Genomic DNA, 23,902 nt, shown 5'->3' on the forward strand with positions numbered 1-23,902 from the left:
GTAGTCTGTGGATCTGGAAAGACCAGGATTCCTTAAGCTGATATCATAGAGCCCTTTTCCTACAGTGACGTTTTAGCTCTGTATGATACCTGCGGCAGATGTGTTCCATGGTTTGGTTTGATGAACATGAGAGTTAATCTGTAGTAAAAACAGAAAAGAGCTTCTTTACGAGGTGCTAATGGTCTGTTAATGCAAAGGAACCAATTCATTTGCCTGCTTGTTTATTTACTGCCTATCGTTGTAGGCTTCTATTCAGGCCAGGGGAGGAATGCTGACAGGCTAACCACCCCCTAATGAGAGCAGGCTGACAGGAGTTCTCCAACAGTTCATATACATTTCTGCTTATCAATACATGCAAGTCAGGAATGTTTCTGAAGTATGTCTGCTGTGGCACATTGTTTTACTTATATAATATCATGAATTAAAGCTGAAGTGTGCAATTTCTGCCATCTAAGTGGGGACAGATTTTACTTGTGCCTCCGTAGAAACATTGAAACACCTGACATTGTTACTGTGTCGGGCCATTCAAACATAGGAATGTTTCGGTAGCGCCACAGTGTTACAGTTTTTGGTGAAATCAAGCTACAAATGGTTTACTTATAGTTGACTGCATAGTAAGCAGATTCGAGAATAATAACATCAACACACTTCAGCCATGTGTGCTTGCTGCTGTTTTAAGTAATGATTAATCCTTGATAAACGTTCACATAGTCAGTGAAGCACACCTTGTTTGTGTAGATCTATCTGGACCTAGTCTTTAAATCTGTTATCTTGGCCTTATAGTTTCTATTTCCTTATTTCAGAGACTTTTGTCTGTAGATGTGCAGGTTTTCTTCACAGCACACCGTAACTCAATGCTGCCGCATTAGGCCATGGCGTTACTTAATTAGTTGCCTGGTTGTCTCAAGCACTCTAATGGCTATGGGCAGATACCTTTACAGGCCGCTGCTGTGTTTATGGTTTCCTCTTGTGAAACTCGCAAAAGAGCAGCGCATGAAACAAGATATGATTTAGAGACCTGGTCACAATGTAAGCGGCTGTGGCTGTCATTTCCTACCTTTGTGTGGACGAGGGCCCAGGGGCGCGGCAGCGGATACGTAACCCCCGTCGTTTGCCGCTTTGAAGGGGAAGGAAGCTCTGTGTCAAAGGCTGCAGCTCTGTTATCTGGGACAGAGACAATCACTGCCATAGTAACAGTGTCACTGACACATTAAAGGGATATTTCACCAAATAAATGTCATAATTTACGCACCCTCTTGTTGTTGCCCTTGCCCCAATCCTGAATTACCTTTTTTCTTCCATGGAACACAAAAGGAAATGTTAGAAAGAATGACAGCCTTAGTCACCATTCACTTTCATTGTATGGAAAAAAAATAGTGTTAATTCAGATACACACTTTATTGATAAAATACTCTGTTTAAATTAATACCTCACCAAGACCATTTTTACAGAATTTTGCAGAGTAATTTATGTCTAATGTGAATGTAAACTGTGGAACCAAAAAAACAAACAAAAAAAAATATATAATACAAAAGAGATTTGTATTAAATTGTTGGACTAAATGCAGCTTAATAAACCTGCCTCTGTCAGACAAAGAAGACGAGAAACCCACTCATTGCTAATGGCTGGGTAAATTAAGTAGCTTTATAAAGTATTAGCCTAATGTATTATGATCATACAGTGAATACTAGGAATTTAAGTATTTTTATGTACATTTCATTACTTGAATACTAAATACTGTTGTTAAAAATTTTAAGCACAGGCTTCTGTTTCTTCTTCTGTTCTTTCTTTATTACTGACACTTTACTTGTCTTAAATAAATACTTGATATCTTGAAACAATGTTCAATTATATCGAAATTGGTATTGGGAATCTGCAAATTGCTTTTAGGCCTATATATATAAAAAAAATAAAAAATAACTTTTATAACTGACATATGTCCAAATTATCAGAATTGAATCAAATCGAATCAAACTGATTGAATCTCAGTAAAATCGAGAGCGTGTGAATTAAATCAGGGAATCTGTTTAGATGCCAAACCCAAGATATGGGTATTTAACAACTTGAGGGTGACTGAATGATGCAGAATTTTCATTTCTGTGTTAACTATCCCTTTAAGAGGTGTCTGATACAACAAACTTGGTGAATGCATTCAATGCAAAGCATAATGTGAGTTTTAATGTGACTGTATTAACATATTCAAAAGTTTTCACTTTTCTGAGCAAGTCACAGACTTCATGCTTGAGAAATCCACGGCAGAACTTTCTTTGAGTTTGATTTTGCGCTGTTTGTTTCTGCACAGGCCCCAGTTCAACGAGTGCATATGGCATATTTCAGTGCAACAAGACCGCCCCTGCCAGAGGCCCCCACCCCCACCCCACGTACACTGAAAGTCACTGAAGTTTTTTCTTGGTCCTGAAAAGTGCTCCCTGTAGACATGCTATATGGCCTCTCTTAGACCGTCTCCATGAAGGAAATGCATTATGTGTAAAAGGAATTCCATATGGGACATACGATCTGTATAATTCCTTCATATGTAAAAAAAAAACCCACCTTGCATGCCCCACTCTTTGTGTGCTCAGCATGAATAGCTTAAATGTAGGCCCTTCCCCAAGCATTTCCCTTCTGACGTGGCTTTAGCTTTGGTGAGGATCTGTTTTACTGTACATTTAGTTTGACACTATAGCCTCCTGGGTTTGCCATGGAGAATGTTTACAAACGGAGGCCTGGGCTGTTCCAGGTGAAGTATGCCAAACACGAGTGGCTTGGATTGGGGCCCCAGGCCACGGAAGGGAAATGTTGCTGCACCTCTGCCAACCGCCTGGGACTGCGGCCATAGCCCTGCTGCCTGTTGCCGGCCACGGGCTTCAGCAGCGACTCTGACCTTAATTCTTTGGAACATTTGGACAAAAGTGCCTCTCTAAGACAAAAAACTAGTCCCACACTCTAGTATTGAAAGTTGGGAGTGTGTATTCATGTGAGGATTTGCCAAGAGTGTGGATTACTTTATCGGATCCAGTGGGGGCTCTTTGATATCCTCTCCAGTTCCCATGATGCAATGGCATGTCCAGCTCCAGTACAGATTAGGCATGTACATGAGTAGTCAAATACTCGAGTATTGGTTTTGTAATAAGTATTTGATAAGTAAATATACTATTCCAATTTCGCAAAATGTTAATCCTGAACACACAAACTAAAACTCACAGTTATAACAGAATGCACTGGGTGGCGCTGTTGAGTGTGGACACAAGTTGATCACATTTGATGCGCAAACCGTTCTGTCAGTACATTTAGATGGACACCAAATAGCGGGTGAGAAAGCTGGGTTCCAGTTTAAATGTACTGTATAAGCGGTGTACACTGTATTCTCATATATATGTGCAGCTCAACAAAAACTTGACATGAGATACAATATAAACATAACTATTATATGCCGAGTGTTTATAGTTGTCCTGTACGTTAATGCATCAGTCTACTTTATTAACTGTTTCTTTTTCTTAGCTTTGCATGAGCTTAAATGCTTTCATTCTGTATTTTTGTTTTCACGCATTGCTTGTTTAAAAGTATTCAACAAAAAAAACACAGGACATAATATAAGCTTGCTTTGGATGTAATTAGAAACTTGCTTTTTTTCTAATAGTGATGCAAACTTTGACTAAAAAAAATATATTTTACAATGTCTATTTCTCATTAATTTCCTTCATTTAAATAATACAATATTCCAGTATTCGTTTTTTATGAGCTTAAATATTCGAATTATTGATGAAAGCCCATCCCTAGTACTGATAACATTTTACAATCTCCTCAGGAAGCATCACCAAGCACAAAGGTAGTATCACTTAAGCGTCACCCCTTTAACGTTATAAAGGGAACATATTTATTATGGGGGGAAACACATTTCTGGACTGTTGATGCTTACATTGGTTGCAGTCTAGTTACTTTTGGAAAAGCGATCCTAATTGGATTGACACAAGTGGCCAGTGTTTTCTCACACACTGTACAATTGGAGAGCAACGTGAGTTATAGAACTTGTAGCCGAGTGTCTAAAACATGTGGATTCTTTCCCAGTTTTCGCCGAGATTTATTAGTGCCCCCCAGAGTACGCAACATTTTTAGGTGAACATTTAGCAAAAAGAATCCAAATGGGAGTAAAGGAATTTGTTTTTATTATCATTTATAGTGTGTTATTTTTTTCTACTTGTGAGAGAAACATGTGTTGGTTGCTGCTACTGTATAAAACAGTATGGTTCTGATAGGGAAACCGTCGCATTATAATTAGGGCTGGGAAATCTAACGCATTAATATCTATGAAAAATAGTTCACAGTTGAAACTGCGATTAATAAAAAAATAAATAAATGTAATCGACTCAAAGCCCTAATTATAATAAAACTGACACATCGAGCACTGGCCATTTTGCTAAATATTCATGCAAGTTTCACTGTGTAACTAAATGAAAAGCCATGTTGATCAAACGTCTACACGTTTATGGCAGCGCCATACAGGGCAAAGAAAAAAGGGCAGTAAAAATGTAGCTGGGGTTTTTCCTTAGACGATGGAAAATTGCTGTGGGCAATAATAATTAATGCACACAATGGTAGCAAACCTAGGCTGTAAAAAGTGCTTAAAAGTGTTCTGACCCTAAGCATTCTTCTCTAGGTGAAGAGACGGGTGTGCCTTTGAGCCCTGATCTCCCAACATGAAGCAGCGACTCAATAGAAACAATGTGTGTGTTGTCTAGAACAGTGGCAATGTGTTCCTGCGCTGGAGGTCTTCAGGGTTGTGCTGGATGGGTGGGGGCTCGGTGATGAAAAACTAGATCAGATCACACCATGCACAGTGAGAGAACAGGACTGTTTTCCTATATGCATACTTTTCTTTCCCTGTTGAAAAGACCATCATTGCTGGTCATCAGCCATGTGTTTTGGATGCTGGTTCCCGGCATGAAACCAGCATAAACCAGTCTGACAACCTGTTGTCATTAACAATTTGTTTTGATTCCATACACAAATTGAAACAAACAGCACATGAATACACAGAATCAATCAACTTTTATCAATTACATTCACTTCAAAGTGAATGAGCGAGAGCTGAATGGCTGAGCCACTCATAAGAATCACACGCACTGTGCATTTCACCTATGACAGAGAGAAGAGTGCTCATTCACTTTTAAGATACTGCAAATGCAGAATAAACTATTTTAATTTCAACACAATTTTAATTTGAATTCATACATTTATTTTATCCCAAATATGTCAAATTCTGTGAAATTCTGTGTTTTAAAGTGATTTCCATTTTCATGACTTGATTCCGTCATTCTGTCCACGTTTTACGCATCATGAAAATCAAAGGGCCCTACTCAAAATGCAAATAAGAAGGTCCCACTGTCCCAATGCTTTTGCCTTCCTAAGCAGCGCTAAATAATTGTCCGGTCACTTCCCACTTACGACACCCTTGAGCTATTGATCAGCATTGCAAATAAACGGAAAATGCCATACTGGACAATGGAATGACAAGGTGGCAGGTTTGGCTGTTAGGAGAGTCCAAATTCCCCTACCAATAAGTCAAGTAGACAGTCACATAGAACAGAGGAAGTGGCAGAAAACAAAACAACAGGAGAAGAAAAAATGCCGGACGGGAAATTCCTGAGCTGGCTCTTGGAAAAGCTGACTGTTGGGACTGTGAGCTCTGTCCGCCTCTTTATTCTTATGAAGGAGAGGCTACATCGGTCGGACAAAAGAGCTTTTATGAGATTAACATGTGAACTTCGCTTTTGAGGTCAAGCGAACAAAAACCGTGAACTAACATCTCAGGCCTCCCAACACTGCCTTTCGTGCCCTCCCACCTTTCTCTTAAACCTTTCCCAGCAAACTGTCCCACTCTGTCCCTTCGAGCATGTTTGCTGCAAGGTTTGTTAAGAAATGCCACCTTTGTAGGTGCAGGCGAATTAATAGCCCTGCTCTGAATTAGGCTGCCTGACAGCTGGGCATTGTTCTTCGTATCATTTTAGTGCTTTGGCAACTTGCCCCAAAAATCTAAACCACACACAAAGACATTTTGCATTCCAACCCCTAAAGCGAAGGAGGTTGGCCGTTGCCACACTGCGCAGGAATGCCTGCTGTAACTCTTATTCTAGGCAACGTGTGATTATAAAAAAAGTGTGACACTGTTTGCACTTCTTGAAGGTCTTGCAACTTCTTCAGAAGCTTCACTTTATACTTATATTGTATGTTTGCTTAGAAGAGAAAACATGATTTGCAACAATTTTGTGGTGTCATGGAAAATAAATAGACTGCATAATATTTATGCATTTCAATGCATTCTTTTTTTATGCATTGCACTGAAACAATTGTGATCTCTCAAATTGGATCAAATTACCTATGTAACATTCTTCCAATGACACATAAGGGATAGCGGCAGTTCACCAGAAGTAGGTGGAAGTCATTTACTTAGGAGGGATTCACATGTTACAGAAGGATGAAGACAAAGCTGTTTGCATAATACTGTAGGTTTGTTATTAGAAGCATTCCAGCACACCAGTCCTTAATGCCATGCTTTGTGTAAAATTGTTTATGGTTTTAGAACATCAAAATCTGAAATTAATTTAGTTGTTCCACCTCTCAACACTGCCCATATAAATTCGGCACCGGAGCCAAACCACATGTTACTGTCAAAGCCCAAGGCCACCCCAGAAAGCCAAAAAAGCACATGGAAGATTTGCCTGCCTGAGTGTCTGCCAGGGATGAGGGATCCTGCCATGCGGATTATGAGATTGCGTCGCTTCATTCTGGAGGGCTAGCCTGGGGTTCTTTGAGGCTGTTGTTGCGGCAAAGTACTCACTCAAGACCAGTCGATTGGCCGATCACCTGCTTGCTGACCTTGCGGCTGTCGTTTGTGCTCTCCAGAGTGAAGAGAGAGCCTCCTTTTATTGTCCTGGTATTAATCATCAACCACTGGCTTTTTGACACTCTTCACAGGAAAGACTTTGTCTGGGGAACACCATCCTGCTTCTTATAGCTGTTCCACACACATGCTGTTTCCGGAATAATTGGATTAATTGGAAACATTGTATACTTTAGTGATCGTTAAGCAATTTTAATATTAATGTGTCTGATGTCTCAAGTATTAAAAGATGCTTAATGACAAATCTATCCTAGAAAATCTATGCCAAACTGCAGTTTCCTTCAGAATCAAAGCACATGCTTATCATGTTCAACTAAAAAGAGAGAAGCCTCATTTTTTCATACATTAAGAAGAGGTGTATTTCTGAAATTTTACTTTGATAAACGTTTTGGTCTATAGTTCAATTAAGAAATTATCGGAACAAAATAATAGCATTATTAACTGGCTACCAGCATTTAAAAATAAAGTTTTCATTCATTAACAACTGAAAGGGACTTTCCTGTTTTTGTTTTTCATTCCTTGACCTGTTTTAAGTCCCTACCTGGTAGTGGTACAGCAGCTTTGGGCAGAATCACTCATGGCTAAAGTCTAACCTCAGTAACCCTGTTGGCTTCTTATGCTTACGTAGCTTAGCTTGGAAATAAGCTAAGCAAGGTAAAGACTTAAAGAAAATTAGTGTGCCTTAGGTCAACAGTGTCTCGAGAGGCTTGATTCTGGTCTTTGTGATGTTTAGACATGTTTACATTAGAAAGTGTACAAGTTGGTATCTTGATGCTCCAGTCATAGAGAGTTCTGATACATGTCAACTTTTAATGATGCAGAGGTAAGCACAGTTGACATATATTTGATAGAGGGCCGGAGGGTGTATATGATGAAGGTGGTCCAGGGGAAGGACTGTCAGGCTACTTACATTTCAGGCTTCAAACATAAAGATATAAAACTGTAATTTTTTGTGAAGAATCAACAACAAGTGGGACACAATCTTGAAGTGGAACGAAATTTATTGGATATTTCAAACTTTTTTAACAAATAAAAAACTGAAAAATTGGGCGTGCAAAATTATTCAGCCCCGTTAAGTTAATACTTTGTAGCGCCACCTTTTGCTGCGATTACAGCTGTAAGTCGCTTGGGGTATGTCTCTATCAGTTTTGCACATCGAGAGACTGAAATTTTTTCCCATTCCTCCTTGCAAAACAGCTCGAGCTCAGTGAGGTTGGATGGAGAGCGTTTGTGAACAGCAGTTTTCAGTTCTTTCCACAGATTCTCGATTGGATTCAGGTCTGGACTTTGACTTGGCCATTCTAACACCTGGATATGTTTATTTGTGAACATTCCATTGTAGATTTTGCTTTATGTTTTGGATCATTGTCTTGTTGGAAGACAAATCTCCGTTCCAGTCTCAGGTCTTTTGCAGACTCCATCAGGTTTTCTTCCAGAATGGTCCTGTATTTGGCTCCATCCATCTTCCCATCAATTTTAACCATTTTCCCTGTCCCTTCTGAAGAAAAGCAGGCCCAAACCATGATGCTGCCACCACCATGTTTGACAGTGGGGATGGTGTGTTCAGGGTGATGAGCTGTGTTGCTTTTACGCCAAACATAACGTTTTGCATTGTTGCCAAAAAGTTCGATTTTGGTTTCATCTGACCAGAGCACCTTCTTCCACATGTTTGGTGTGTCTCCCAGGTGGCTTGTGGCAAACTTTAAACAACACTTTGTATGGATATCTTTAAGAAATGGCTTTCTTCTTGCCAGTCTTCCATAAAGGCCAGATTTGTGCAGGATACGACTGATTGTTGTCCTATGGACAGAGTCTCCCACCTCAGCTGTAGATCTCTGCAGTTCATCCAGAGTGATCATGGGCCTCTTGGCTGCATCTCTGATCAGTCTTCTCCTTGTATGAGCTGAAAGTTTAGAGGGACTTGGTAGATTTGCAGTGGTCTGATACTCCTTCCATTTCAATATTATCGCTTGCACAGTGCTCCTTGGGATGTTTAAAGCTTGGGAAATCTTTCTGTATCCAAATCCGGCTTTAAACTTCTCCACAACAGTATCTCGGACCTGCGTGGTGTGTTCCTTGTTCTTCATGATGCTCTCTGTGCTTTAAACGGACCTCTGAGACTATCACAGAGCAGGTGCATTTATACGGAGACTTGATTACACACAGGTGGATTCTATTTATCATCATTAGTCATTTAGGTCAACATCGGATCATTCAGAGATCCTCACTGAACTTCTGGAGAAAGTTTGCTGCACTGAAAGTAAAGGGGCTGAATAATTTTGCACGCCCAATTTTTCAGTTTTTTATTTGTTAAAAAAGTTTGAAATATCCAATAAATTTCGTTCCACTTCATGATTGTGTCCCACTTGTTGTTGATTCTTCACAAAAAATTACAGTTTTATATCTTTATGTTTGAAGCCTGAAATGTGGCAAAAGGTCGAAAAGTTCAAGGGGGCCGAATAATTTTGCAAGGCACTGTAGATGTAAGTGCAAATCAATATCTGCTGCAAGGTGCTCCACTCTCTGTGATCTACTTCTGATGGATTCAGGCATCACTCTCTATTCCATTATACCAAAATGAGGCATACAAGGCCAAATTACATAATGGCATTCCTTAATTTCAAGGACCACCTTTAATGGCACAGCAAGACATACGCTGGGATCACACATCCTCCATGAATGGGCCGTGAGCGGCGCGTTTTCGTTTCGCCTCCCATATGAACAGATGACTCCGTTTACGCTGCAAGTGTGAGTCATCCCAGAAGCGGCAGTGAGCAGATAGTTTTAGCGTTGAGCCTATTTTTACTGTGCAACTCAAGCTGAGCTAAGCGGATCTGGGTGCAGTACAAGACTAAAATAATCAGGAGATTATTGAAAAGACACAAAAGCAAATCAAATTTGCCTATGGTACACTACAATTTATATGTCTGCATGCAGGTAAACTCAATAAAATAATTAAATAAAGGAAAGAATTAATAAACTGCTGGAACTTTTGCCATTCTGTGTATATAGGTGAACAGTATAGACCAGTGGTTCTCAACCTTTTTTGAACAAACACCCCCTGACCTCTTCATGATCCTCTTAACGCCCCATACACACACACTGATACCTGAAGCCTGAGTTTTTGGTAAAAAAAAAAAAACTGAAACAGAAGTTTCTTATTGTATTTAAACTACATGTAAAAGCCTCAAGTTGAGTAATATTGTGTTTGGAAAAAAATGCAAAAACACATGGATTGTTTGAAAGGTATTGCAAATGTATTTAGAAATTCAAAACATTCAGGCTCACACACAGATTTTTTTAAGATGAACCAATCATGTGAACAATAACGTAACTAACCTAAATGGCCAGTGAAAAAGCAGCGGTCGTTCACGTACTCAATTAGGCAATATATACTAGGCTTCAAATTTGAATAGCCTACAAACGGTCATTTCATTTCAAATGACGAACAAAGACGACAACAGCTCGGCCACCTGAACTGAACCAAAGAAAAAACGAGGTCAAAAACAGCCACTTTTTTTTTATTAATTACGGTCATTAGTGTGAGCCCTGAGCACTAATTATGCGCCTAATTATGTATTCCGCGTTATGTACAGAAAAAGCCGGTGAAAGCGCGCCTCTATTTTGCGCTGAAAATTCTCCGCCTCTTAAAAGCATGTGTAACTTAGGAAGTGGCTCTCCTGGCATATCCTCCTGGTGAAGTGGCAGCAGTAATCCGAGCAAGACGAAGACATAGGCTAAGGAGAAGAGCTGAAAAGATTTTTGCGCAGGCCGCCTGTTGAGTACCTCTGAGTAACGCCCCCATTTGTGCCTGAGCCCCCTCTCTGCTGCCTCGTTCACACCGCCCCCCAACACTGTCCAAACGCCCCCTAGGGGGTGGTACCGCCCCCGCTGAGAAACGCTGGTATAGACAAAATTAACCAATCACAACCAAATGTGCTGATAAAGATGAAGTGCACGTGACTGCCCCCGTTGTCCACAAAGCAGCAATAACCTCTGATTATGACCTTATTATAGAAAAAAATTGGCATAGGACCCCATAGATAACTTTATTTTCTGCGCAGAGGCTCTGATGTTTCTTGCGGAAGAGATGCCGCCAATGTGAACGTCCAACGCAACTGCCCCACTCATGCCATGCTCACGGAGGATGTGTGAACCCTGCATTATTCTCGTCACATGCTTCCTGATTTGTATCCCACAGCTTATGGACATCTTTGCTTGACACCAGAAGCTTGCTGCCCATTAATCAATGGACTATCAGACTAGACTAGGGACACAGGGACTCATAATTTTGTGTTTTATGAAGGATAGACGGGGCAGAGAATGTCAAGAGCAGTTTACAGGTAATATATTGCTGTAGCACCGAGCGACACCTGCAGCATCTATTTTAGACCATGCTAAGATTTGTGCACTGAAATTAGTGGTGTCGTAGCACTATAAAAGTGCTCTAACATCTGTTGGCTATGTTGGGTGTCAGTTTTTATGTTTGTAATGAGACAAAAGTGTGTGCCAGTGGAGTTGTCTAAATGAGTGCGTGCTTTGTTCCTTTGCCTGTTTCAGGCCAAGATCTTGCCTTAGATGTGGCATTATATGATCCAATAATTCCCTCAACATCCTAATTAGGTTGTGGGTGGGTGCGAGTGTGTCTATGTGTGTATGGGTGCAAAACAGTTGCTGTCTGTCGCCTCTGGCCCAGCTGGAGTTAGTCCATATTGGGTACTACCACTCTTCTGTGCTTGCACATTGCCCCGCCTTTTCATGCTTGAGCTGACACCCCATTGGCCCTCATCACAAACAGAAGTTTGGCAAAGTGATGACTTGCAGCTGAAGGAAACTGTCTTGCATATGGGATGCTGGTCCGTATGCTTCTCTGCATCCCAATTCGCATACCATTCATCTTAAATAGAATGCAAGATATTAATTAGTGTGTCCCAATTCGACTTTCAACTAAATGAAGAAAAGTGGCGAGGATTGCTAGGCAGTTCAGTATGCAGTCTGTGGTATCAAGACACAGTTTTGTAATGTTGTAGTATGTCCTAATACTGGCATAATCTATTGCTGTGCACTTAAAAGTATGTACTTTCCCATCATTAGCGAAGTACATTGTTTAAATGCATAGTGTAAATATATTAATTTGGATGCAGCACCATTCTTCTCTCAGGAACTTAATAATTATTGGCTTAAGCCCAAGCCACAAATGTGTCCTCAAACTGGGTTCCCAGTTTATTATGAAAGAACCCAAACCAAACCACAGAAACACCTGAGGTGACGTGCTGGTGTAAATCCTGAATAACCTGCATTGGTTTCTGTTTGCTGCAATATGCAAATATGTCACCTTCACCTCCACTGCTAGCATAAATCGAACCTTCCATCTTGAGGCTGTAGAGTAATTGAGGACTCTTATTGCTCATATTGCTCTTCTAAAAGCTGAATTTGCATCTCTTGTCATATTTTGTTCATTTGGATATAGCTTAAAGGAGAGTAACTATACATTGTTTGCAACAAAGTTACACTTATTATGACATGCCCTGACAGTGGAAGCATAAAAAAGTGGTAAAACAGGATTTCTTCTCACAGTGCAAGTGTGTAAGTGTGCTTACAATGCTAATTTGTATTCTTCTTCTCGAGCTTGTGGGAACGTTGCTCTAGTGAGCATGTAACACATAGCTTTAAGTGGTTCATTTTTGTTCCAACAACATACACTGAGGGTTAAGATCTGTACAGTACACTAAATGATAATTCATGCCAAGGATTGCTCTGTGCAAAATGACACTCTCCCAGAAACAAAGGTATGTTCTGCACTCTTCCAACTAGGAAGAGATCACAGTCTTATGCTGCCTACAGGTTATCTTGAGAAGTTCCTTCTTACAAACTCCAGAAGTCGTAATTACGATGTGATGTTGTTCAGAGTTATTTTTAGTCTTAAAAATTGACACATTGGACACCTTATTTATTAAGTTTTTTACTTGCTGACAAAGATGGGAAGATTTCTAGTGCCAATGTAACAAAATGGAGAGCAAAGTTGTGCCGCTCAAGTCACTCAAATCATAAACCATCTAATGAAAAGTATTTTCTTGCAAAATAATCAACATTTTTCATAAATGTCAGAAATCACAGTTAAAACTTAATTTAGACTAATAACTTATTGTTTAATTGACACCGCAACCTGGAAATTTAACGCTTTAAGGAATTTTTCTAGGTTCAATACAAGTTAAGCTCAATTGACAGCATTTGTGGCATTATGTTGATTACCACAAAAAATGATTTAGACTCTTGTACATTTAAAAAAAATGCTAAATTCAAGGTTACAATGAAGCATTTACAATGGAAGTTCATAAACATCAAAAAACACACTGTTTCAAAAGCAAAGCCAAAAGATATAAACAGTATAGTTTAGTATAGTATAGACAGTATAGTGGTCTTCAGAGGTTTACCACCGTTACATCGTCATGAAAAGTTTTAATTTTGGATATGGCTTTACACAGATGAGGTTAGTATGTAGTTGTACACAATGTTTCCCCTTGTGGCTATACATTTCAAAAAGTGTGTATTTTAAAATGTATGGACTGACCAATTCACTTCCATTGGGAAACCCTTAATGTAACCACGATTGTTTAGAGTCAGGACGAGTCAAAATATTTTTTTTTGGCAATAAATCAACATTATGTCACAAATGCTGTCGATTTAGCTTAACTTGTATTGAACTCAGAACTTTCCTTTAAAGAAAATGCCATTGGTAATTCTGACATTGTGGCATTTTATGTGCATTCCTCTCGATCTGTAAATGCTGTATGATCATTCTGTTTCATCTTGATATATAGTTTAGTATGAAGCCTTCATTAGTGCCTACACACACACACACACACACACACACACACACACACACACACGTTGTGTTTCCATGTTTTATGGGGACTTTCCATAGACATAATGGTTTTTATACTGTACAAACTTTATATTCTATCCCCTAAACCTAACCCTACCCCTAAACCTAACCCTCACAGAAAACTTTCTGCATTTTTACATTTTCAAAAAACATAATTTAGTATGATTTATAAGCTGTTTTCCTCATGGGGACCGACAAAATGTCCCCACAAGGTCAAAAATTTCGGGTTTTACTATCCTTATGGGGACATTTGGTCCCCACAAAGTGATAAATACACACTCACACACACACACACACACACACACACACACACACACACACACACACACACCACTGCTACCATTCATAAACATACTCCTCATAGCCACTGGTGTCCCGTTGTGTCATTCGCAACTACAAACCCACAGTCATTCTCTCTCTCTTTCTTTCTTCTCCTTCATTTCTCAGTGCATTCCCCTCCCCATCTTTCCTCCTCTTAACTACTTGTGTAGAGTTAATGGACTGTTTTGGCTGAGCTCCAACCACTGAGTGTCACCTCATTAGTGTTTCTCCTGACAGAAGCTACGTACAGCCGAATGTCATAGGTTCCCCTTCCGCCCCCTCCTCGTCCGTGGAACCCTCCATGAATGGGGAAATGTGCATGCATAATTGAATCTATAGTTTCATTCTCGCCATCCCTCCCTTTCTCTTTCTTTTCACTCCTCCCCTTCCTCGCGTCTGACGGCTACAAAAAGGTTTGGACATTTGCCACAGCTATGGACGGATCAAGGCAACAGTGGCATCCCACGACTCCGCACACACAGCCGCACACTCATGCAAATGGATCGTTCACTCAGCCAATCAAACAACAATACAAGCAGAAGTGATACGCTGTTGGGGGGGATTTCAGAGAGGTTTGGTCGACACTTGTCAACTTATTGATGTGTGTTATGACGACTGAGATCCAAGGCCCCTTTAAAAAGAAATTGTTACAAAAGCGTTTCTATATAACCAGACTTTCTAAGGACAGACACCGACGTTTTGAGCGAGTTTGATTTGATGGGCGCTCTATAGGCATCCTTTGTTAAACACACACACAACGGTGCTGTCACAGTGCTCAAGTCACTTTTTATGTGACGGATGAGCCACCCTGGGTTCAGTGCTGTGCTGACATGGGAACATGTGTAGATCAGAGATCTCTGCATGATGCAGTGTGTGTCTCGACCATTGTGAACACTTTATGCCTGTATGTCTTTATTAACGCAGTGCATAGCTGTGTGTTATTGTGAAGACGTGTGCCTGAAGTTGCATTCACACACACATGTGTGTGTGTGTGTGTGTATGGCTTGAGTGACTTGTTTTCCCAGACACTTCTTTTCTTTCCATCTTTTTTGAATCCACAAAGGGCAGTCTGCAACTCACACACACACACACACACACACACACACACACACACACACACACACACACACACACACACACACACACACACACATGTTGTGTTTCCATGTTTTATGGGGACTTTCCATAGACATAATGGTTTTTATACTGTACAAACTTTATATTCTATCCCCTAAACCTAACCCTACCCCTAAACCTAACCCTCACAGAAAACTTTCTGCATTTTTACCTTTTCAAAAAACATAATTTAGTATGATTTATAAGCTGTTTTCCTCATGGGGACCGACAAAATGTCCCCACAAGGTCAAAAATTTTGGGTTTTACTATCCTTATGGGGACATTTGGTCCCCACAAAGTGATAAATACACGCTCACACACACACACACACACACACACACACACACACACACACACACACACACACACACACACACACACACACACACACACACACACACACACACACTTACTTTCCCTTTTGTTTCATTCTTGTTCTCTCTCTCTCTCTCTCTCGCTCTCTCCCAACCACTGCTATTTAACATCCCTTTCCTGTCTCAACCATTGTTCTCTTACTCATTTCAACCATCTCTCTCTCTTTCCCACCCACTTTCTCTGTCTTTTTGCTCATTCTTTCATTCATCCCTGGAGACTGTGACTTAAGCCGCCCCTCTTCACGTCTGCAATCAAGTGCTTGAGCTCAGGCGGGAAATGGAGGCCAGTGTTTTATGTGAATTTGTTGCTGGAGAGAAACATTTCTTTTTTGGTGGGGGGTTGGGTTGTCTATCAATGAAAGTACTCACTCAAGCTTTGGTCCCATTTTCAGAACCTGTCTGTGTAAGTGTTATGGATAGATAGATTGTGCCTCAGAGAGGGTCAGTATTGAGTGTGTGCGTAGTCTGATCTGTGACATGTAGACACTGGTTTTGAAAGGATACTTGATATGAGAAAAGTGGAGTTGTAATCTAATCAAAGCCCTTAATAAAAACAGTCTTGTCCCAATTAAAGAGCCCAGGATTCTGTAATACAGAAAATCCTCTTAAAGACACCAGATCAACCATCACGCAACCATGTTCAGGCACTCAAGCATGTGCATGTGTGTACACTTTCTTCTCACATAAGATTTACCAGTATATATGATTATACTATAATATGCTAAGGAATATTTTTTGTATCATGTTAAGCATGATGTAAGATCTTTAACATCTGTAGCATACTGTTAATTACCACAGAAATTATTTGGTTCCATCCCCTTAGTTTGTAAAAACAATTAAACATACACAAAACATTTACAGAAATGCATTTACTGTGCAATAAAAGTTGTTTAACCCGGAATATTCCTTTAACAATACCATACGGCCTACTTTTAATACAAGTACATAAAAATAAATGAATAAAATGGACATTAAATATCGATTTGGTTTGAAATTATTGTATTATGTGAAGAAATCGGCTGTGGAGTGATATGAGAGAAATGAAACTAGCACAGCTTTGTAGGACTTGCATGGGACTAGCAGTGGGCAATACAAGCAAAAATAAATATTGCAATATTCTTGATTTTTCTGGTTTATAACGATATATATCACAAACAGTGTTGAGTAAATTACTTGACGAGTAATCCACTACAAATGACTAATTACTTTTCTAAAATGTAAATAGATTACTGATTAATTCATTCTAAATAATTTTGCCGTGAAAAGTATTTGGTTTTCTGCTCAAGTTCAAAATGTCTATATTTCCTCGTCATTCATTGTCGTACACCCTTTAGCTGTATTTACAGATGCAAATATAAATTCATATTTTAAATGTATTATACATATTGCTTTAGCGCAAATAATGTACTGCAAATAATGTAATGTAATTTGTTACATTACTAAAACGTAATTAACAGGAACTAATTACTTTGTAATTGGATACACTCAACACTGATCACAACATATACATTTTTATAAAGAAGGGATAAAAAAAAAGAAAATACATTTTCACTTCAAATGATGTCCAAAGTAATGGAAGAACTTTCACACATTTGAACATTTGAACAGTCATGCACAATGCAATGAAAGAACTTTATCAGTAAAAAAGAAATTATTCAAAATATTATGTTATGTCTTTTACCTCTGCATCGTTTTTCAATCTAAGCAAAATATTTGATGACTTCATTTGAACTTTGATTCTGAAGCTCTGCATGGACTTTATGTGTGGCTGTGAACGAGGGAAGATGCTCTCAACTAAGTGAATGTGAGGAAAGGTACATTAACATGCAAAAATAGCACAAATGTAATAAATGACAGATAAAAATTGACCATGACAGATATTTTACAACTTAGATCCGTCATTATTTGTAGTGCAACGTCTGACTGAAAGTGTATTCTGTACCATGCTGTGGCGTTTTGCATGACTGGGATATAGAGGATACTCGAAAATTGGTACCTGCTAACACATTTCTACACATTCTCTCTCTCTCTCTCTCTCTCTCTGTCTCTCTCTCTCTTTCTCTCTCTCTGTCTCTAGAGCTGGCAGGCTGCTATCCTCACTATATCTGTGTTTCGGTTACAGCTAACTTTGATAAACAGCTGTGTGTTTTATCAACAATTGACATGGGGGGAAGGGAAAGAAAAGAACTTGAGAAAAGAAAAGGAAGAGACGGAGAAAGTGAAATGGGCAGAGAAAAAAGGACAGGAGATATGCATAATAAAGGTTGATGTAAAGATGTAAATACTGCGAAAGGAAGAGAAAAATCTGATAGATGAGATAATATAAATAGAGATGGAAAAGTAAAGATAGAGTGTGGACTGTGTGAAAGAGGGAAAGATAAACAAAGATTAACCTCTGTGCATTTTTGGGTATGTGTGCTGATGTCTTAATCGCACTATGAGGTCACGAGATCAGCACACACACACACACACACACACACACACACACTCAGTCACTGGGTGTCGCTCAGCCACAGACAATATGTACATGATTGTACAGTTCAAAAGATTTCGGCCATAGCAGCCCGTAATTAGGAGATATTTCTGTCTCCCTATGTCCTCTGCTCTCGCTCTCCCTCCCTCTGCTGTCTTTGGGTGCTTGGTTCAGGATAGAGTGAAAAAAGAAGAGAGAGAGAACTTGGCTCGGGCCTGGTTTATTTGGCAAGCAGAACAGTACATGTGTGCAGCTTTCTAAAATGGCTGCCAGACGCCTCCTCTTGAAATGTCGACAGTATGCATGCGGCGGGTCGTTTTTGCTTGTGCGTTTGCATGTATGGGGTGGGCTGGGGGTGTGATACTGTGAATTAAAGTTACTGAAGTATGTGATAGCTCTCAACCAAGCACATAACAAAGACAAGAGTCTGGTTGGTTTTCGTGGGGATACCTACCAAATTCAGGTTTTGGTAGGTATTCTTCCTCCAAAACATCATTGCATTACCTTGCAGGTGGAAGAAGTGCCGATGGTGTAATTGTGACAGTCGTATTGATAGGATCTAGCAGATAGGGTGGCACAAGGATACATTACCACTCAAGTGTGCTCATCCAGAAATGAGCTCATCTTACTCCCATTCATTTGGATATGATCCTAGATCAAGTGTCTTCATATTAGTCTTTTTAGTTGTTAACATAAGCAAAGATAACTCTAAGTATTAAACTTTGGTGTGTAACTTGTCCTGAACGGTTTGTACTTCAGACATAAATTATACCTAAAATTGTTCAGCCTGTTGAGAAAAGTATGCTTTTACTAATTGGTTTTACGATATTCACCCTGCAGACCATAAAACAGGCAAGAAAGTCCCACTGGCTTGAAGATTAAAAGATGGACCCAAGACATCTTTAGGGACTAGAATATCATACAGACTTGGCGGTGAGCCAGTTAGAAACCTAGCAACCACTCAGAACAATATTAGATGTTGCCGATATGATAACTAAGGTGTTGGAAGAATGCCACCCATGGGGGTAGAAAAATACTATCAGTGAACTTTCGAACATCAAACTATTTTGCAGAAAGCCAATAGTTCCAAAAGTAACTATCTGTACCGATAAATCGGCAACACCGATAAATTGGTTGACCGGTATTAGCAATGCCTGAGCTACCACCAAGAAAACCCTAGGAATCGTCGAGCGAACACAACTCAAATTCCTTTAAACAATTTAATAAAAATCTAGTTACACCTTATTCTCTTCTTTGCTCACTCTCTTTATCAGTTACTGTACATAGAAATTAGATGTTCATTTTACCCACCTCGGCCTGCCCTCTCTCTCCCGCTTTCTCTCTTTGGACAGTTTGTTTGTTTAATCAAGTGGCAGGACTGTTGGGTGCCAAGGGTTGTTGTGCTTGGACAAGTTAGTTTTTCTGGGAGCTCTCTCTCTCTCTCTCTCTCTCTCTCTCTCTCTCTCTCTCTCTCTCTCTCTCTCTCTCTTTCTCTCTGTCTCTCTCTCTCTCTCAATACAGCCCTGGCCAAACTGTTTAAATGTGTGTCTTATAAATGTTTATTTTCAAAGAGAACCATTGGTCACTTGTTCAAAACACACGCACACACACACACACACACACACACACACACACACACACACACACGCACAGTTACATGTATATTTTGTCTGTCATATTGAACTTAAGTGTTCAGTGTATGTTCGTAATAATAAAATAATTGGCACTTATAGCTATGGTTCTGCAAAACTTAAACATTTTAAGTTTTTCAATTTTGATTACACAAATATTGAATATCCTGCTGAAATACATAGCTAGTTTGTGTCCATCTATTCTGTAGTGTGTGACTGGTGATTTTGATGTTGCACATACAGTCACTTTGAGTGTTTCTTGATTAGTGGTGTTTTATGTAGTCTGTGCCAGCTGTTCCTTTGTTGTGCCCTGTGTTTAATCACTCAACATAGAGTGTACCTATTGATCCAAACTATTCCTACTATTCTAACCTTCTTTCGATGTAATTTTTTTCCTCTCCTGGGGCAGCGGGCATGGTAGGAGATGTGTTTAACCAGACTGATGGATGACTTAGAACTTGCATGTGAATTGGTGGGGGGAGGGTGGTTGGCATAGGAACGGGCACTGTCACAATGCCAATCTGCCCGCATCCAATCAAAGGCTCAGCTGTTGGCTTAGGGTCCGATAGGCTTTCCTGATTCAAACACCACTTAAGATGTTGTTTATTGCGGTGGGAAATAGTCATAGCTTAATGCAAATATAACTTTAAAATTCCTCACAAATGCACCGGACACACCACAACGGGAATTTTTCTAAGTGTAGTCTCTTTCTTCCCCTCTCACTCTCTCTAACATTTTTTCATCTTAATGTATGCCGTTACCTCCCTATATTTGTCATTGTTGAGCTGGAGCCAAGAACATTCAGTCTTTGCTCCTCTGTTTAATGGTCTTTTTTTATTTATCTATCTATTTATCTGCTCTAACTTTTACTTCTGATATGGAGCTCATGGAGGAACTAGAGTGATGTCCCAGCTCATTTTATCTCCTTCATTTTATTCTTACTATTAGTGAGAGACCGATAAATTGGACAATGATACGATATTCCACTTCACTGATTAATAGGAGTGTTAACTTTCCCTTGTTAGTTGTAAAATTTACCGATAGCCTTGCCAATGGATAATAAACTATTTTTGAGTGAACTTTGAGTAAATATTAGGAAAAATAGGTGTTCATTTCAGCAATTTTGAATTTTTTTTAATTAAAAAATCAAGTCTTATTTTGCTATGTAGCCTTCTGTACAAAACCAATGCACAGTAACTCTGCAAGCAAGGAAACTTAGAAAAATGTCTTAAAGGTTTTTTGATTGTTTAGTAAAATATGGATTATAAAATGGTCTGGTTTTTTTCAGACTCTGACCCTAGTTTAGCCAAACCAGATCATAGTCTAAGAGATGCGATTCCACTCATAACACAATTTAAACTAAATCTGTAGTTACTGCATTTTTTCTTATGTGGGACATTATATATTGGTATTACATCAACTGTCAGCCACCATGCTCTTTTTATACTGGTATCAACATTGGCCATTGAAAAATCAAACCATATTGTAGAGACCATATCCTCACCCTCCAGTGTCTTAGTTGTCTCTTTAGGCATGTGTTGCCTTTCACTCAAAAAACATTGCTTAATTCAATTGTGGACAGTGTTTGAAATGACTTTTCTTAACTTAAAATTGCTATATAATCAAAACTTTGTGTAGAAAGAACCTAGTTGAATTGGGTAAACAAAACAAATGAGATGTTTCAATGTAACTAAACTAAATCTATTTCTTTATGTACTTATTAGTGAAAGTGAATGTTAGCATGCTAAATACATGCTGGTTGTAAGAGTTACAGAGCGTAGTTTATTACTTGTGGTGCAGTATGGCTAGTACAGATATTGCTCAACGAAGTGAGCCATCAGTTTCATGTGTGACATCTACCTGTCCTCATTGTTAGCTCAAGCTCCACTCTTCACCATAATGGTATCCCTCAAAACTCCAACATAATAGAATCTCTTCTTAATCTCAACATAAAACATTAAACACTAACAAGTATCCCCCCTTTATGTACATCTTGCACAAAAACACATAAAAAATTATTCATTTTAACATTTACTCTCCCTATCCATTCCCACGTAAAACATGCCTGGAAATGGAAATCTCCTGCCCAGTTTCATTAATGTACTTTAACACCACAAAAATACATGTAGTCCCAACTCAAATGGATTAAGAAAACTTTAATTTTACAAATTTAAATGGATGGAATGCAATGAAATCAAGTTGTGACAGTATGTTCTAGAATCGTGTTGCTTTAGTTCATTTTAATTAAGTAATTGAACATGCAGCAAAAAATCATTGGTATGTTTACTTGTGAGTTGGGCAGTTGAGATAGATGAAGTGGCTCCCAAGATCGCATCACAATTTGGTGATTTTGCTTATGAACATAGCTCAGTTGTGATCTTGGAATAAGCAGAACATTAAAAAAGTTTATAAAAAAACAATGAGATGAATGAGTGAGTGACATATTATATATAGTATATATATTATATTATTAGCACTGTATAATGTCGGGATCATCCTCCCAAAGGTACTGTAATATCATTAATCAGCTTGAAAATTAAAAGCACACATCAACAACAGGCTAGATTCTTCTAATTATGTTAGCATATTTTCCTCCCCCACTTAAACTATGCTCTATGACTTCGAGGTTGGCCTAGTGTGTCTCCTTGTGGTTCGTCAAAAATCCATTTTATCCAGTCCATTTTACTTTTGTGGGGCATGTTTCAGCCTTGCCTTTGCCTGTCCTTACATCTTCCTGCTCTTCCTACCTCCTCCTACACTCGTTCCCCCTCACTGAAAGAACAAATCATGTTTCTACACACATCTGGCCTGTTCCGTCAGGACAGAGTAACTGTAGTTTCCTTTTCTGGAAAGAACGATGGGGCAACAATGACAATAACTGCTGTCTGTTTCAGGGAGGCGTACCATTTTTTTCACTCTTCGAAACACAACTTAAATTGTTTTCCTGTGCTTAATTATGTGTTTTTAGTGTTTTACATTTCTTACAATTCTGCATCAATGGAGACAGACATATTTTCATGTAGTGTCTGTGTTCCAATACTGAATTTGTCTAATTTCCTTATGTCCAAAAAAACAACAAAAAGCCTTAAGCCTTTAGAGCTAAACAAACATGGGAAAGCACTGGAAAAGGATGATAAATTACAGTGAGGTGCACTACTGTCATATGTAGAGCTGCTAATCACACTGGGGTTTTGTGTTCTAATCTGCTGCCTTTATTTATGTTTACAGACTCGCAGCAGTCAGGAAGTCCCAGCAACAATGAGCCTGGCAAGAACCCTCCAGGTATGTTAATGCGCACTTACACAAACATGCTGATGGACATCAGTGCATTTGCACATACAATCTCACTCACATCTATAATTAGAGCTTTTACATAACTAGCCATGATGCTACTATACCGAAAATAACATGACTCTACAAAACAATTAAAGCCAGATACAGATAAAACAACAATGACATCCAAGTCAAATTCCAAGTACATTTTTATTTCCAATCTATAAAAAATCTTAAAAATATCATGCAGATTTCTACAGTCAGTATGAACTGTGCTAGTTATGCTCTGCTCTAAACTATTCAATTGGCTTGAAATTGCTCTTAGTAATTGCAATCTCTGTAAGAGGGTTTTTAGAAATCCTTATCCAGTAATCACGAATCTCTGGTAATGCATGGAATTTTTATTTTTTTGCCGCTACCAATTACTAAGGTTGTGGAAAAGACAGATAAACGATTAATCGGCCAATAGTTTTTAAAATTGATTCATAGAATGTTGCAACATTTTCTTAGTCAGACAAAGAGGCCAGAGTACAAAATGAATAAAATTCCAGATGTAGTTTCTTTTCAACCAATAATATTCAGAAAAAAAGAAGATTGGGTAAATAAAATGGGACTTTAAACACTAAACAAGCCTGAAATACACACTGGGGACTCTTATTTTGAAATGACGACGACTTGGCTCTGTTACGATGCTCTATTTTTAATGTTTACCAAATTAAGCTTTTTATATTCTATATATTATTATTATTCACACTATAATATAATTACATGTTTTCTTTGCATGCCCTTGCTTAATGAAACATAATTATCAAATAAAAAAATTGGTTGGCAACTGTCAGCATAGATTTTTGCCGATGACCGATAGTTCCAAAAAACAAATATCGGCACAGATTAGTTGTTAAAACCGATATATCGGTGTACCTCTAA

General features: G+C 38.9%; 1 protein-coding gene across 4 annotated transcripts in view; it reads left to right on the top strand.

Moving 5' to 3' along the window:
• LOC127663190 (nuclear factor 1 B-type-like) overlaps positions 1–23,902 on the top strand; it is a 115,278-nt gene that overhangs the window by 46,822 nt on the left and 44,554 nt on the right. For all 4 annotated transcript variants that reach the window (XM_052154706.1, XM_052154692.1, XM_052154713.1 and 1 more), the window contains exon 3: positions 22,931–22,984. In XM_052154706.1, the coding sequence (XP_052010666.1) occupies positions 22,931–22,984 (54 nt within the window). The remainder of the gene's footprint in view (positions 1–22,930; positions 22,985–23,902) is intronic.

Source organism: Xyrauchen texanus, chromosome 2, assembly GCF_025860055.1.
Source record: "Xyrauchen texanus isolate HMW12.3.18 chromosome 2, RBS_HiC_50CHRs, whole genome shotgun sequence".
NCBI lineage: Eukaryota > Metazoa > Chordata > Actinopteri > Cypriniformes > Catostomidae > Xyrauchen > Xyrauchen texanus.